At 39.3% G+C, this 17,743-nt stretch overlaps 1 protein-coding gene across 1 annotated transcript in view; it reads left to right on the plus strand.

Moving 5' to 3' along the window:
- The first annotated feature begins 16,450 nt into the window (after positions 1–16,450).
- Positions 16,451–17,743, plus strand: part of LOC137283586 (glutamate receptor ionotropic, NMDA 2B-like) — a 55,986-nt gene continuing 54,693 nt past the window's right edge. The window contains exon 1 of the mRNA XM_067815164.1: positions 16,451–17,086. Coding sequence (XP_067671265.1) covers positions 16,673–17,086 — 414 coding nt within the window. The 5' untranslated portion in view covers positions 16,451–16,672. The remainder of the gene's footprint in view (positions 17,087–17,743) is intronic.

The raw sequence follows: 17,743 nt of genomic DNA on the forward strand, positions 1-17,743 counted from the left end.
ACCGTTTTTGACTGATGAACGGAAACGCTTTAGGTGTATGTGTGCCCAACAGCACCGATAAGTTCACTAACATCCTTGGCGTCACGTTATTGTGAGATAATTTAGGGTTAGACACGGCACCTTTTTAAAAAAACTATGTGGAAAAACACTTTATGCAGATTATGTGTATAGGTTCAATGATTTTGTGGAAGGTAATGTCTCAAGGTGCTGGACGATTTGTGATGGTCCTGGGCGGCATCCATCACAGTGATAAAACGGTCAAATCCTCGCAGGATGTATGGCAACAATTTCCTTCTTCAAGGCAGCGATATTCGACCCTTCAGACCCGAATCAACTGATGTTTTTTGCAAGCACACGGTGTTGACAGATTGATGTTGCCGGCGAAAGGTCCTGAGCTGAATCCGAGTCTAGCTTGTCCGAGGCCGTGTAGAGCGTTCCTCTCAGCAGTTACCAGTACCACAAAACTGTTTGGCAAGATTTAAGTCACCAGGCAAGATAGACGTGTTCCACGGGAATCACCACACTGACAGTACGCCTTGACGGAGCATCTCCCCTGCCAGGGCGCTTTGTGGCACAACACTTAACACAATGCCTTGTGTAGTGGATCGAAGCTATACCAAACTTGTAGGCTATACCAAACTTGTCTGATTCTAATTACTGTAGCTGGGTGTTTGTAAAATAGTTTAACTCCGCACTCAGCAATATTCCTGTCTAAATCTCGGCGGTCTGAAAATAATCGAGTCTGTACAAAATAAATTAACGTCATGGGCATTGGGATACAATGACGGTTGTCCCATCCAGGTCATTTAAAAAAATAGTAGATTTTTTTCCGAAGCTTCTGTTTTTAGTTTGAAGGATTCATCGACAAAGCAAAATGTCACATATGTTGGCAATATGATTAAAAGAATATTGGTTATCCCAATATATTGAGGCAAAACATGACTCCCTGGGGAGGGAGTACCAAAATGAAAAGTCAAGCAAAATCGGATCGTGAGACTGTAACAAAACCAATTTGTTTGAAGTTAACAGATAATATGTAGCAAAATAAAACATAAAAACAGCTGAATTTGTATCATTTTCTACGAGGGTCTGACCACGTTTTGAACGCCTCTCGCTTATAAATGAGAAAGAGTATATCACCAGTACTCGTCAGCAAAAGATTAACAAAGGTTTCACTATCACATGTACATATATGATAAAACGACCAACTTGTTCTTGATAATGCTATTTACCGTAAACCTCTTTAAAACCCGCATAATGAGAGGCTCTGGCAATAATTAACAACTAGAGTTATAAAGTCAGTCTGGAATTAAGGAAAAACCGCACAGAGACTACCGCATTTTCTAGATGAATTCAATTTAGCATTTGTGACTTTTCCTTGGCAAACGTCCAACATGAGTGTGAACATTTTTTATCATTCTGGATCAATAAACTCACACACGTTCACATAAAAGAAGATGTAATGAATTCGGGTAAGGATTTAAGTCTTTTTGCTTCATCATTCAGATGCTATTAATTCGGGAAGAGATGATATCGTTTTTGAGGACATTTCGCTTTGGGTTTCGTGCAGTGTGGTACTTCTTTTGCAGTCTGAATCAGGTTAATATATTTTCGCGCTATTTCCCGAATTTAGAAGGACAAAATGTTATAAGTACGCGTATTTTTACACTGCGAAAATACATAAGCATATTAGAGCGACTATTACTACCAGTACCACTACTACTACTACTACTACTACTACTACTACTGCTGCTGTTACTACTACCACTACCACTACCACTACCACTACCACTAACACTAACACTACCACCACCACAACAACATAAATTCCACGAAATATACCAAATGTTTGAAAAAGCGTTCGGTCAACGCCATGCTAAAGTGTGCAGCAAATCTGACAACATAATATTCCAAATCCAAGGACTGAAGTTGTATATGCGCCATGAGCCTGGCGACGTAACCACCAACATTCAGTCTTTGAATCCCATCACTAGCAGAACCAAACTTGGAAATGTTCGCATTATCCGTCCTTACTTATGTAATTCAGCTGTTACTAATGACTCATACATGTGGTCATAAAGCATACCCTTGAGCTATCACTCGATTCCAGACCCTCTTCAATCAACACCTTTTGATGATCCGTTATACATTTTGCTCATGTCATTTTATAATCATATCAGAGATGTACGGTTTCAGAAACGGAGGCCAACAGAACAATTTAACAAATCATTTCCAAAAAGTCAACTTGATGAATTAAATATTTAAATGTGTCCGTCAATCTCTACGCCGACGTTTCTTTAAATGACATTATCTAGCCTCATGTAAGAATGTCGAGTTTTGATTGGTCCACGTGACTCTGATAAAATACCACGTACATCCATCACGATCCGCGAGCGGGAGTATAAAACCGTGTACTCCCGCTACGAAAGTCATATCACCCCGGTTGTTTTCAACCTTACTCGGGACTGATCAAACCCTGTATTTCCCTCGACACGATGTGATAACTTATATTAACTGCCTCTGCTCCAGGAACACTGAAGGAGTTCCATACAGTTTCCAAATACAAAGAACCAATAAGGTCATCCCGCCATGAGGGGGCTCTGGCTCCTCACGACAGTCCCATTAAGCACCGTTGCACACGCTTACTTGTCTGATGATACTATTGTGAAGTGTGTCAAGGCTCATGATGACAACAAATCATTCCAAACACGTTCATTTTCGCGAGCACCTGGTGTCATCATTATTTGATGTTGAATCATAAACACCAACTCAGGATAAAAACATGCAACCGACTTTGCTATCAGCAGCGATTTCATTAATCTGTTTCTGAGAATAGTCCATTATTGGTATTCGTTTAGACTCTTGGTTTCTGTAATTTAATTCAACCAGGTCGATGTTTCTTCTTGTGGTCTACAGTCACACGGGGTTAACCGGTCAACGTATACCCAGACAGTTATGAAAGAAATGTTTGGGCCGTAACATAAACACTTTTCCTAAAAGGTTTTGCTATACTTAGTAGCATTCAACACAGCAGTCAAAACGCAAAAATGAAAATTATTACTGACTGACAAATGAAAAGAAAACAACTACATTTCTTGTTCACCGATAACTGGATTGTCTTGGTTGGACAGCCATGGCCGGATAAACGTGATTGTTATGAATGTTATGTAGTATCGGAAAAGCAGGGAATTTGGCAAGCACCCGGTGTCATTAATGATTTTTAAGAGACCCATTCATATATTAACCACAGCTATTTTCCCCTTTAAACAATTCGGATTTGTTTCAGAGTATAGTCCAGAATGTTATTTATGATGCACTGTAAATATGTTTAGATTGTTGTTTTTAACACTGAAAGACTGTTTGATTTATTTATGTATTGTAGATCTGGAACTTGGGCGTAAGACTTTGGCCACAAACATCTCTACTCTAACCATTGCTACTCCGGCGTTTTCTCCAATATCGCACCAGGTGTAAACATAAAAAAATATATGACAGTGTTTTAAACCAATGTCGCTTTCATACAAATGACTGTATAATAAAATTCTGTGAGACACAGATAAATACCCATGAATTTCAGGATCAGAGGTGATCTTCAGCAACCCACGCCTATCGTAATAGATTCACTGCCATGGCTGCCGTGTTATCATATCCCAGTTGGGTAAACCGATACTCGTGATGTTGATGACTGGAGAGGCAGGACCAGATTCTGTTGTTTATATACCACCGCCATAATGCCGGAACATTGCTGGAATATTAAACAATAACCAAAGTAAAGGTACATGAATATTTTTATGTTGCCTAGTGACCTTCAGCATATACACATCCGTGGCTATGTATCCGTGATGAAGATTACACGATAGAAAGAAATGGCATGCAATATAATGCCTGAAGTTACATGGACCAAGCAAATTCTGTCGGAATCGGTATTTCATCTTTTACACATCCTTATGAAAGAATAGCATAATTTCGACGAATCTTTTTGAGTTTTAAACTGATCCAAATTGCGTTTGCATAATGCATGTTTCAATTTGGAAGATTCATTCTGACGGAAATACAATCCTTTGAGGGTGTCATGCCGTATAAGCACCAATATTTTGTTTGGCACTAAAAAGATTATTGTATCGTTATTATCTCATCTAAAGTATTATGGTTCTAGAGAAGTCGTTACCTTCTTCGTCAATTGTTTGAGCAGCGTTGTAGAAGTTGGTGAGTCAAACATACAACTTTATAGATAACTTCTAAGTATTGCCATATAAGCACCAATATTTAGTTTGACACTAAAAAGATTATTGTATCGTTATTATCTCATCTAAAGTATTATGGTTCTAGAGAAGTCGTTACCTTCTTCGTCTATTTGTTTGAGCAGCGTGGTAGAAGTTGGTGAGTCAAACATACAACTTTATAGATAACTCCTAAGTACTGCATGGAGCGGCGTTTCGATGTAGAAGCTTACGTCATTTTCTAGTTAAACTTCTAAATGTTTCATTTTAGCCCACTTCGTCATTAGCTAAATGCTAAGTCTGAACACTAAACATGGTTTTCTGAATCGTTGATCATATTCATTATCTTATAGCAGCGGCTGGGACAGACAGAGTATGTATGATTGCGTTACGTTGTATGTGTGTAGGTCTCTGAAATGTTCTACAGACAGAGTGCCATGTGTAATTATGTTACTGACGCATGGAAGCATCGACTGGTCGTGTCTGTATAACAGTTTATTGAGCTCCCATGAGATCTGGTAACCATCTATTCTTTCAAATGTCAATAGTAATAATACTCCTTCTGTCAAACCACGTTTCCGATGATCTTGTAGGCAAAGAACACGTCAGCTGGGAATACCAATAACTAAGGTATCTCTGGTCTGTCTTAGATGATGTGTAGGCGAGTTGTGATTGTTCACATGCTTCGGTACATGTCCGACTAATCTGATCACTGGCGTGGCAGTGTGTGAGGTCGGGCATAATGTCTAAAATATTTGCTTGAAGTGTGTTTAAGGCGAGGTGTTCAAGAGGATAGTCCTAGCGGTAGGTGAGTTGTTGTCAGGGGTGTTAAGTAGGGCCTTGATTTTCTAAGCTATCTTATCGCTAAGATAGTCGTAAGTTAATGTTAAGGTATGGCACTCACGGTATGAGAGCTTGGAAAATCTAGGCCCGGGCTGCTAGTTGTGACTGTTGCATGAGGGTTCCGAAAGACTCAGAGTTGAATGAGGGTGCTGTTTGTGAGTGGTACATGACGTTGTTCCAAGTAAAGTTTGAATGAGGGAGCCCGGGGGTTCTACCAGTGAGGGTGGTACCGGTTTGGGTGTGGGAGCAGCGTTGTAGAAGTTGGTGAGTCAAACATACAACTTTATAAATAACAAATTCTAAGTATTGCCGTATAAGCACCAATATTTAGGTTGGCACTAAAAAGATTATTGTATCGTTTTTATCTCATCTAAAGTATTATGGTTCTAGAGAAGTCGTTACCTTCTTCGTCAATTGTTTGAGCAGCGTTGTAGAAGTTGGTGAGTCAAACATACAACTTTATAAATAATAAATTCTAAGTATTGCCGTATAAGCACCAATATTTAGTTTGACACTAAAAAGATTATTGTATCGTTATTATCTCATCTAAAGTATTATGATAAAGAATGTGACACCAGTGAGGGTGGTACCGGCTTGAGTGTGGGATAGTACTAAAAGTGAGGGTTACTACCAATAAGGGAGCGTGAGGGTGTCAGAAGTTGTGAACGGGGGTGCTGCCATTTAGGGTGAACGTGTCTGCTGTCAATTTGGAGGTGCTAAGGTGCTGCCTGCCAGTAGTGAGATACTAGTTAGTGGTTACACAACACCAAATGTTTTCCTATAGACTTCTATAGTAACCTTATATTTTTTTAAAAAATATCCAGGCTATCAACAGCCATTCCATGTACACATGGACACAGTCTGTCCTCTAAGCTACAATAAAACACAAGTTGTGGCCAACTTGTCCGGCACATTTGCCAAGCACAGGAAGCGGAACACATCAACCCCCAGCTCCGCACCGAATGTCACCTACTTCAAAATATATGTACACACATAAGCATAACCCATGGTGATAAATATGACAGCACTAAATACTTAAAATTGTGGTCAGTTTTAATAACAGGGTGGATGTGCTTTTAAAACACATACACATCTTACACTATTTCATCCAATCACAGCTGTCACAGGCCTCTGTCCGTTTGAGTTGTTTCCATACGGTCCTCGCTGGGGCAGCATGTGATATTCATATAGTGTAGTGGAACCTTAGTCCGAGCAAGGCTGCTACCATTGATGGTGCGCGAGACTTTCTAGTTCCGCTTCTAGTATAACACAATTACACATGCATAAAAGTTTATTGTCACTTGTGTAATGAATTCTGTTGACACTCAGTCGAAAATAACACAGAACGTTTATCTGAAATTCCCATTTTTCCGGAAGCATAAGGTGAGTTTGAGCACCATGGCCCTTAAGGCCGTCGTTTTTGACGTCTTTATCTTGGGATTCCAAAGTCTCCCGCCACAAATTCTCACTCAACGAGTCTGATCTAGGGCTCTCAGACGACAGGATTTGGCGTGATCCAGCAAACTCCTCCTCTCAACGGCATACCTTTCCAAGCTAATAACGTAATTGATTGAGTATAGCTTGAGACACAAGTATACTGGGAAATGCATCTGCTGAACGTTCCCGCTAAATGTTTCTTACGTGCTGACGTATTGTGAATAATTGGATTCCAACAGTCACGGGAGATGTTTGATGTTTGTGCATTGAAAGTATCTGCCTTCCTACTGTGTATTGATGATGTGAAACCTTGGCAGTTTTCACTGTGTTAAATACTAATACTAATACTAGTACTACTAATAATAATTGACCGCTAAATTCCAGACGCAGGGACATGCTCCAAGCGCACAGACGTTATTAGTCAGATAACTCAAGCTGCCTTTTAGGCGCAAGAATGTTAGTAGTCATATGACTTACACCGCCAAGTACCCATTTTCTCCTGGGTGAACAGAGGAAATTGTAATAAAAGCAAAAGCACTGCTGACCTAGGCTTCGTTGGTCTAGGGGAAGTCTCGTGAGTCAAGCTGTCACCCATCTCAGGACTCTCCATGCCCGATGTTGCTAAACTTCACCTGATATGTGACCTGCCCTCGATGCACAATTTAGTGAGTGAGTTTAATTTTACGCCGCTTTTAGTAATATTCCAGCGATATCACGGCGGGGGACACCAGAAAATGTCGATGCACAAGAGCACATACCTAAATAGGTAGTCTTGAACTTATTCCGACGCAGAACATTACGGGTGTTCTCTATATTCAGAAAGCGTAGAGTGCGTTCATAGGATGTGTACATAGGATGTGTACTAAATACACAGGGACGCTTGACTAGCGGTTCAGTGCTGGAGGCTATAGTTGCTCACTAAATGTACTGCTCTTACGTCTTTGCGTTACGCACAATGCCTACAGATTGTATAAGGTATAGGGCGTGTGTAGGCGAGGTCTTTGACCGAACTGTACCATCTGAACATTCTTTACGATTACTATTTGTAAGGAGTGCCCAATTTGTACGATGTGGTTGACTGCTACTGTATGTACTGGTTCATGGCTTGCACGATGTGGTCGACATGTCTACTTCGTAGAGTATGTTTTCGCTTTTTGCTGGCAAGATTTGCTCCTTGTGGTTGAATTGTATGATGTATACCACGTGTATGGTGAATATTTGTCCAGCTTGCCGATGCCCGATACACGATATATTGACTTGTATGATGTGTTCGATGCATCGGTTTCTACGCTGTATTGACGAACATGACGTGTACGCTGTACCGATTGGTACAACTTGTACTATGTATCGCATTGTACGATATGTACAATAGATCGACATGTACGATTTGTACGATGTATGAGTTGCTTGATGTGTACGATGTATTGACTTGTATTATGTATCGACTCGTGCGACTTGTGCAACGTATCGACTTGTACGGTCTATTGACGTGTTCGATGTGTACGATGTGTCGACTTGTGCCATGTGCACGATGTATGAACCTTTGAGATATGTACGAAGCTTGTACGGAGTGTACGCTGTATAGTTTCTCTATGAATGATGTCTATGATAGGAATTGTGCAAATTATACGATAACTTCTCTCAATCATGTTGTCATGTTTTTCTCGAAATGACTAATATCACTTTGTGCAATGTGTCGAGTCACTTCAAAGGAATAAATCACGTCAGATGTAATTTCCTCATTTTTAACAGGAAGGAAGGAAGGAATTACACTGAACCTCTGAAATGCAACAAGGATTCCTACTTCAGGTTTGTTTCTATAGTGACAACTGTAATGTCTTTGATAGAAAAATGTAATATTCTGAACATGAATTAATACACTTTTGAAGATCTCCTCTGTAATGTTTGACCAAGCACTTTCTAACCAATTCTCCGTTGAGACATTTTAACGAGTGAGTGAGCGAGTTAATATTTAAAGGCACATCGGCAATATTTTAGCCATATCGTGACGAGAACATTTAACTTTGAAATGAAATATATGTATGTTATAAAAACGACGAAGGACAACAAAACAACTAGAATATCTCAATTAGAATCAAAAGAAACGTGGGAAGTTAAAACTAACATCACTACTTGGACAATACAATATAGATATCGCCAACAACTGAAGGTAGATCACCAGGCTAAGGACCATGGGGACTTACAGTACCTTTGCTACCTACATGGACCCTTGCTGGATTTTCGCCATTCCTTCAGCTGCTTGAGATTCAAAACAGAATAATCTTACTGTCTCCAGACAGTACTTTACAGTGCCTTTGCAATTACAATAATATAAATGATAATAATTTCCGACAGTAGTTCAGTTCAAAAGAAGCCGAGTGGATTATAATTAGTTTACTGTCAAATATTTAAAATACGACTTTTGATCTATTGAAACCCCGCCGTGTAGCTGTATCTGTTTTGCTGTGACTCCTGTCAAAATGACATGAAGACCGATATGCCGTGCATAAAAACAGCGTTATGTCGTTTTGCAGAATTTGTTTTCTTGGCACCTTTTGATACACCCACAGACATTTTATAGACGTGGGAGCCAGTGACTGAGTGGGTATGGATTCACGCTGTTTTAATGGAAGCTACAAAATCGTTTCCACATTCATAAGAAATCTCTGCCATCGGCTACCGTATAATTGTGACTAGATCATCAGCAGATATTTAGTATTACACCTGTATGAAATGAAAATCAGATACCTAGTTCCCTTGACCGCTCAAACAACCAAGAAGATATTTCCATGTTAATACATGGCTGTATCAGTATTCTACCCATGGATGCATATAGAAAAACTGTATACATTGGAAATAGAAACATTATCAGATGCTTGTATCACTATATAATAGCTTGCGAAACACTTGGTCAACCATCCAGTGTGGTTTCAGAAAGCAAACATTTCAGTAAAACATTGACATTAAATACTGCTTCGCAAACACGTACTGTCTCTACTGCAATGATGGATGGATTTCATCAATGTCACGGCGATGTTCCGGCATGCGTTCGGATCCGTGGCAATTATTCTGTCACAAGGGTTATTTCCACAGCACGTCACCAGGTTGATGCTGAAAGGAACTACAGATGGAGATTGTCCTCTGGGGTCACGCAATGTGTAAATCGCACCATGAACAAACATTGCAACAGCGAATGGTAGCCATGGTAATGGCGGAAGACCGGGATGAACTCATGAATGTTAATATGAATTTTGTGTCGTGATACTTATGAATATATTTCATTCATGTACAGCCTTCAAAACTTGGAAAAGATGTATTTTGATATGGTGTATATTAAAAGAAAATATCCATGGACCAAAATGTTTTTGCCCATGGGCGAGAGTTTTTTAAATCGCTCTCAGTTAGCGGAATTAGGTTAAAATGAATTGAAAATTGTGTCACGATACATATAAACATACTTTCGCTCATTACAACCTCAAAAACATAAATTGCTGGACGAATTTAAACATTCTCGCTCATGGGCCTGCCCATGGGCGAGCGAGTTTAAATTTTGAGTTTTCGAAAATTCGTTTTTTTCATTTTTTTCACCCTTAGCACATATTCACAACAGCTGCATGTCTATTTTGTCCAATCCCTTGTGAGAGAGTGGCCACAGTGCGGAGAGTTCTGGGATTTTGTCAGTCCAGAATTATATTGCGACATGTTAATTACTTATTAACACAGACTGGTACATAACTTAAACCAAATTAAAACTAAGCTAAATCTTGCAGTCTGATAAATATGAAGGTAATTGTTATCTCTGTATATGTACTGAGGGACAAAGTAAGTTGTTCCTATATTTTTTCATGTTTCTTCACAAGCTATCCACATGATCCCTTATTTTTTCCCTCAGTATATAACCTGTCAAACGGGTGTTATAGTCTGGTTCATAATTATTGAGAATTTTTCTTCTTGCTTTGAGCTATCCTAACACCACAACTGATTCACTGATACTTAAAACTAAGTAATGGTATAAGGGAGGTAACTCATCTTGGCCTACTGAGTATAGTACAATTAGAGTTACCTCCCCTGAATTTGTAGCAGACGTCATTTTCCTCAGCACTGTCAACAATGTCTGCTGAAGATAAAAGAAGGTTGATTTTTGAGTTGTGTAATCAAGGAATTGATGATGGAAATACATTGGCAGAGAGAACAGGAACTCCTCTTTCTACTGTGTATAGGATTAGGAAGAATTTTAAAGAGGGAAAGGATTTTGGGCACCAGAAAGGAGCAGGGAGACCCAGAAAATTGGACTTCTCAGATCGCGTCCGGCTGGGAATTTTAGCGTCTAAAAACCAAAGGGCAAGCATCTCCAACATCAGGTATGAAATGATAGAAAGGGGATCAACAGTTGTATCAATATCTACAGTTAGAAGAAATTTGATTGATCTTGAATGGGAGAAAAAGACTGGAATTCCTTCTCCTCTCATGAAACAAGAACATAAAGACAGGCGTGTTGAGTGGTGTTTGGTACATGAAAACTTTGACTGGGAAAATGTGATTTTTACTGATGAAAGCTCAATATGGGTATATCCCAATAATGTGAAAATATGGACAAAGTCTGCGTCAGCACCGTTGTATCGACGACCTAAATACAGCCCAAAGTTTCATGTATGGGGAGGGATATCCTTATTAGGAACGACCCCGCTGTGTGTGTTTGAGGGAAATCTGACATGTCAACGCTACACTAACATATTAGATAATTTTCTCCTTCCAAGTGCACATGTGTTTTATGGAAATGACTGGATTTTGCAGCAAGATAATGATCCTAAACACACCGCAAAACATGCCAAGCAGTGGTTTCAGGAGAAAAATGTGACTACATTACCATTTCCTGCATATAGTCCTGACTTAAATCCCATTGAGAACATTTGGGGGATGATGAAGGAATGTGTGAATCAAAAGGGGTTGACAAAAATTGAAGACATGAAGAGAGAAGTGGTCCGATACTGGGACAGCATAACTCACGAGACACTAACCTCTCTGATAGGAAGTATGCCTACCCGTCTTAGACTGTGCCGTGAAGCTCAAGGAGACTTGATAAAATATTAAATTGTTACCTACACAACATGAAAAGGTCAGTTCACTTTCACAATACATTCAATTTTATCTGATTTGTTCTCGTTTAATAATATGAAATGCTTTAGCTATTCTCAATAATTTTGAACCATACTGTATATAGCGTTCGTGCGTGTGTGTTGGGGTTAATCGATATTTCTTTTCAAGTAAAAATATCCACTTTCCAACCATTTTCTGACAAAGCCAATAATACATGAAGTAATAAACACGGAAGTTTAGGAACATTTTTCCTGTTAATCGCCATCATTTTAATGACTTGTTTGATGGCATTTCAGAAGTTTGGTGATGAAGTATGATGGTAATGTTATGGATATGCAGAAAAAAAGACGTTAAGTTTTTAATTTTCAACGACAGGCGACCTTTTCCACGTGTGTTTAACGTATTCCGAAAGGTATCGTTGTGAATCGTTCTCTTCTCGTTGTAAAATTGAGATGCGTCTTTGTATATTTTGAAGCTTGAGACAGTCCAATTCGTTCTTGAGATATCTCCAAATTTACTACAGTTCAAATTCACTACACACCTCACAAACCTTCTCCAACTATGTTACATAACACACTTTTACACGCGGAAAAATATCGCTACATTGATTATTACTCTACATATGAGAATATGTTTTTCACGGTTGATATTAGCTAGATATTTTTGGATACACAGTTTATGAACTTCATGTCAAATTACGAATAATAATTTTCGAAATATGTTTTACCACAGCGATCATTAATCACAGATTGTCCCTTAAAATAAATGATGGTGAACTGATGAGTCCCTTTGGACTGCACTCCCCCTCTGCTATGTGTGCGATAACTTACAGATATAATGTAACCTGTGTTACATAACCTCAGGAAATCATGTACTTTCCTTGGCAAAACATTATGTTCTTGATAACTGAATATATGATCTGAAAATTACATACGTTATGAAATCTTTATTGAACTGAAAGAAATCAACAGAGCATTGCAAACGTAACTGACACTCGTTTCAAACACATAATTTCAAATAACAAATTCTTGTTTGTTTTATCTGCTATTAAACGTGTGTGTACTTGTTTGTCTTCGTCAGTTGGTAACACAAAATTAAGTTTAAAGCGTTCCGGGTTCGAATCCTGTCAATTCGTGGTGCCATTTCTGTGGGTTTTTTTGTCTGCTGCTGGAATTTGCTGAAAAGGGCTGAAAGAATATTCTCACTCCCACGTTCACAGAATGTATGTATAACCGCTGTGGCTAAGATTAAGTGTGGACAAACGTGTTTTGCATAACAAAGCAAACGAAGATTGTGTTTGGGGACTAGGACTTAGTAGGATAATGGGGAAGGAAGCGGCCTTGCATGCTTCTATACATGCCCCTATCGAATGCAGAACAAAAATAATGTAAACGCCTGTTTATCGAAAGGGGACTAAAATACATTGTTAAGGCGCTGTGTCGTCTGAACGAGTTACTCGTTTCCCGAGCTCAAAGGCTCAAACGAGATGGCAATGTGACTGATGATCTGTTGTCGCCTCACTGGCAGCTCGGGGAGTAGGTGAACTGAGAAGATTCCAGGGCACACCGTTCTGTTACCGGGATAAATAGATACAGCATTATAAATGTAATATTTGGTTGTTTTAATCATAACGTACATGTGTACCTGGATTTTGTGGAGAGTATCCTCGAAAGTTAAAGATGACAAACTAGGTCTTCTCTCCTTGTAAGACATCTACGGAACTGCACACTGTTTACTACCAACGCCAGCTGGCTGGTCTCCCCTCCACACAATACAAAAGATCAAAACGAAACAAATAGAAAACGCCTCTACCCCTAACAACACCCCCACATACACACACACACTCAGCAACAACAGCAGCAACAAAGCGAAGAAAAAAAACATCCCCAAACCAACAAACAACATCTAAATGAAGCCCAACAAGAATGAATAAACAAAGAGCGAAATGGAGAAAGCTTAGCAGAAGCCGAAACAAACAAAGCGAGACAAACATGTTGAGACAGATCAAGATGTTTAACTTGATGGTTTGCTTTTACATAAACACAATGAAAAAAATCGGAATCATATAACGGACCAAAGACTGTTCGTTTCCTAGAGACTTGTTTTGGAAATGAGTTTCTAGTTGTATGACTCGAGGTCTGTCATTATGAGTTCTGAAGAAAACACTGAAAGAAAAGTATTTGTTTCCATAACCGACTGTGTTTATATGGGGCACTGAACGACAAATAGCAACAACCTACAGTCTCAACAAATACCCTTATATACTGGACAAAAATAGTTAGGGATATATGCAAATTTTGAAATTCTGCATAGTGATGTACTTATTCACTGACACGCTGATAAAATATCAATAAAAAATACTACTATCCCTAACGTATTTTGTCCAGTATATGTAATAAATATTAATAAAGTTGCGTAACTTCACCTGGTTAGCAGAATATGACAATGATGTTCATTGAAGGTGTTTTGGCAAATGGAGATCAAACTTTGCTATTTAATAAATATTATCCATTTTACCAAGACGAACAGATCGTGTTTAAAGTCAGCATTGCAAAAGAAACGCGTATCAAGTGCTTATGTTTTTGTGAAAGGTACAAGAGAATCCCTGTGTTCAACGCTTTTGAGGCCCGTAGCAAGCAAATTCTTTTCGTGTAAACCCTCTAGGTTGCAAAGCTTTATATTTAGATAGTAATGAGAGCTTGCCTAGCCTTTTTAGCAACAATGTGTAGGCCTGCTTTTATTATAATGGTAGGTACGCCACTGGTTTTTTAGAAGTGGTTTAATGCGATTAGAATGCAGGACATTCACCCAAACAAACTTCATACATAGAGAAGTATTTCAACTTCCTTTACACTTTCAGAAGGGATGATTTATCTTCATTCATAATTTGTATAAACGCAGAAAAATAGGTTGATCTCCTATTAGCGTTCAAGTGTTTTTTTCACAAAGTGTCATCTTATGGATTAATGTTTAAAGGTTGCGAAATTACGTCATGATCAGATAATTGCTACAGACGTCCCTTCCATCATTCATAAAAACGTGAGAGAAAAGAAACCTATCACTGAAGACTTTAAAATTGAATTATAAGTATGGCAAACAGACTGAACATAAGCCAGGGTACACTGTTTGTGATCTTCGCGTAGAGAATTCCCATTGAGACCAACGATGCTCTAATAAGCGCCAGTTAATGACTGAATGCTCAGAGAAAGACGAATGACTATCGTCAACTGGGAATCGGTCGTTAAAAAGAACTGTGTGTTTTTTGCCATGCTCCCCTGGAGTCGTATCTTACACAATGGCAAAACCGCCTCGTCAGGAAAGGGTTCTGTCTCAAAGGAATTGATAAACTCTCACACAGCACGCAGTAAGCGTTGAGAAGCAGGATAATACTACTAGTGTATCTTCCGATGCCAGCACTACTTCAAAATCAGATATATGTATGATGTATACGTATACGCATGGTATGGAACAGTGTTTATGTTTTGAAGAGGTTGGCATCAGTAGTAACTAGAGTATATTGTTTTGTGCACTGCAGGCTGGTTCATTGGTAAACTGTGTTCGTAGTATTTATCCGCAAATATAGCTGGGATATTGTTGAGTGCGACGTAAAACTAAACTCACTCACTCATGGTATTTGTATTAAATATTTGTGTATTCTGAAGCGCTAATGTGAAGCATACAACATTATGGATGACAAATGTGTTTATTGCATAGAGAGACGTTTTGTATGTTGATTCGTACATCGTTATAACATGTACTACATAGAGTGACGTTACCATGTAGACTCCACATGGTTATCAAGCTATGACGATGTAAGAATCTCTACATAAAAACGTCGCTCTATGCAAGAAACAAGAACCTGTTATCCATAAAGGTATATGTTTCAGTTTTTGACTCGTCAACTTCAAGAATGCCGATTAAATAATAAGCGTTAATCTGTCTGTTACTCCCTTGTAGACCAAAGAATGTAATTGAATTTCACACCCAATGTAATTGTGTTGATCGTTTATGTGTATGCCTGGACATATTGTTTTACAACTGCATTATCAGGGCTGCTGATTGTAATTACACGAAAGAGAACAGCGTTGGATGTACATTACCTTCAATTCTGTTTTTCCTTGGAAACGTGACAATGTGATATTTCCCAGTTTGTTTAAAAACGTTTTTTACCGTGATGCTACACAGATGCAAATCATGTCAATTAGAGCATTTCAACATTCTTACACAATATAGACGACATATTTAGCAAAGGTTCTGACAGGGATCTAAAGGTTACCATAGCTTGTGATCACCCGGTAATTTCCACTTTTATTGTGCATATATGAATAATAACATAATTTCCACAGTGGTTGTCCGTCAGCGTGTCTCAATTTCTCTCGGAAGAAATAATATATTCAGTTATCAGTGGCTTGTTCGAAAGAATGCATATTACTTCGAGGTACGGAGCTGATACAAATGGGTATTCACTGCTTCATGATATCCTTGTCAACGAATACAAACCTCAAGCTATATCATCTTCGTGTTCCATTTATAGATACATTGTTTCCGTGCGAGATGGTCGTGAGAAGATTATTGGTAGGATACTCCCCTCCCTCGGAAGAATGATCACAGCGAGAACGATTCTCTGTCGAGGTTAGCTACGGTTCACCATCCACAGGCACTGTCGTTTTCCGTTTGTGAAAGGCAGTAATTTAGCTGGCGTAGATTAGAATGTCTCTATTATCAGAAACAAACGGCTACTACCATTGTCTGGGGATCCATCGCTCTCTGTGAGGAATGATGTGTATGCTTTAAGCAATTTGCTGATCAGGAAGCACGAGAAATATTGACTGCTGAACTTGTTTCTGTTACAGATTGTGGCAGGCGACTGTGGAAGAGTGTTAAATGCTGATCGCCAAGGCAGTTGAGTGTATGTGAGAACTACTTTGACATGGATCCAGTATCTTGCCTCCAGTTTCTGTGGGGGATGAGGTTACGACTGAATTGATGTCTCCCCGTGTTCCACCTGTGTTGACTTATGTGCTCATGTCCATGTAACCAGCAATACGCGCTGGCTTAAGGCACGGGTATGAAAAATGGACACGTATGGGCTTTTTAACCTAGTTGTGTTCTCGATATGTGTTCTTGGTTCGGAGACGTTGGGGAGGGCCCGTGTCACCCTCCCCGTCATCGTGCATCTGCGACGAGATCGGGACCATTACGGCCGACATCTTCCTGGGGGTAGGACCCTGCCATCAAGGGACATTACTTTGAGAAGGTTCTTCTTTCTCCAGGGGCAACTAATTCTGCTGAAGGAAGGTGACCCGAAGCACATTCTGGACGCTTTCTGTGATACTATCTTTCCGCTAGAGGCACCTGCTGTCATCTACATCAACAACCCACACTACCACAACGTTAACCCCGCTGCAACACACTATTTTCAAAGTCTCACTCAGTACCTGGGACTTCCGGTCATAACATGGAATCCGGAATACCTGGTTACGTCACAGGTAAGATGTGTTGCTAATGTAGAATAGTTACAAACGGTACATTATACTGCAACCATTAATAAGTTTCTCGTTTCACTTTGGATATTGTATTGTCTTCTTTTTAGCTTTTTCATCTGCATACATGTTTCTCGCTCAGAGTGTGGGTTTGCATCATATTATGAAAAGATCACTTGAAAAGTTTCGTACTTTTTAGCTCATGTTTAAAAAGTTTAGGTATGAAAATCACAATGCGATAGTGTAGCACACATCACTGCCATTAATGTGTCAGAAGTATATAGTCTGTTGCAATATACATGCAAAATAATGCTCAAATCAATATGTTAGGAAAATGGAACTTTAAGGAGCCACTGATGGTTCACGATGAGTGAGTGAGTGAGTATGGTTTTCCGTCGGTTTTAGTAACATCTGGGGACTACAACTAAGGGCTTGGCACATTGTAACCATGTCGGGAAACTAACTCTGGTGTTCGGTGTTTATAGTTCAGCCATCACTTGATGTACAAAGTCGGGTGCCTTGGGTAATAATTTTGAGTTAGGGTCCCTTTTGTTTTTCGATTTGGCAAACTCATACCGGTCATGGTGGGTTTCACCAAAGACGTAAATGTCTGAAACTTGCATTACTTCGGACTTTTCTCCCACATTTGACACGTCGTGGTGC

Source organism: Haliotis asinina, chromosome 5, assembly GCF_037392515.1.
Source record: "Haliotis asinina isolate JCU_RB_2024 chromosome 5, JCU_Hal_asi_v2, whole genome shotgun sequence".
Classification (NCBI taxonomy): domain Eukaryota; kingdom Metazoa; phylum Mollusca; class Gastropoda; order Lepetellida; family Haliotidae; genus Haliotis; species Haliotis asinina.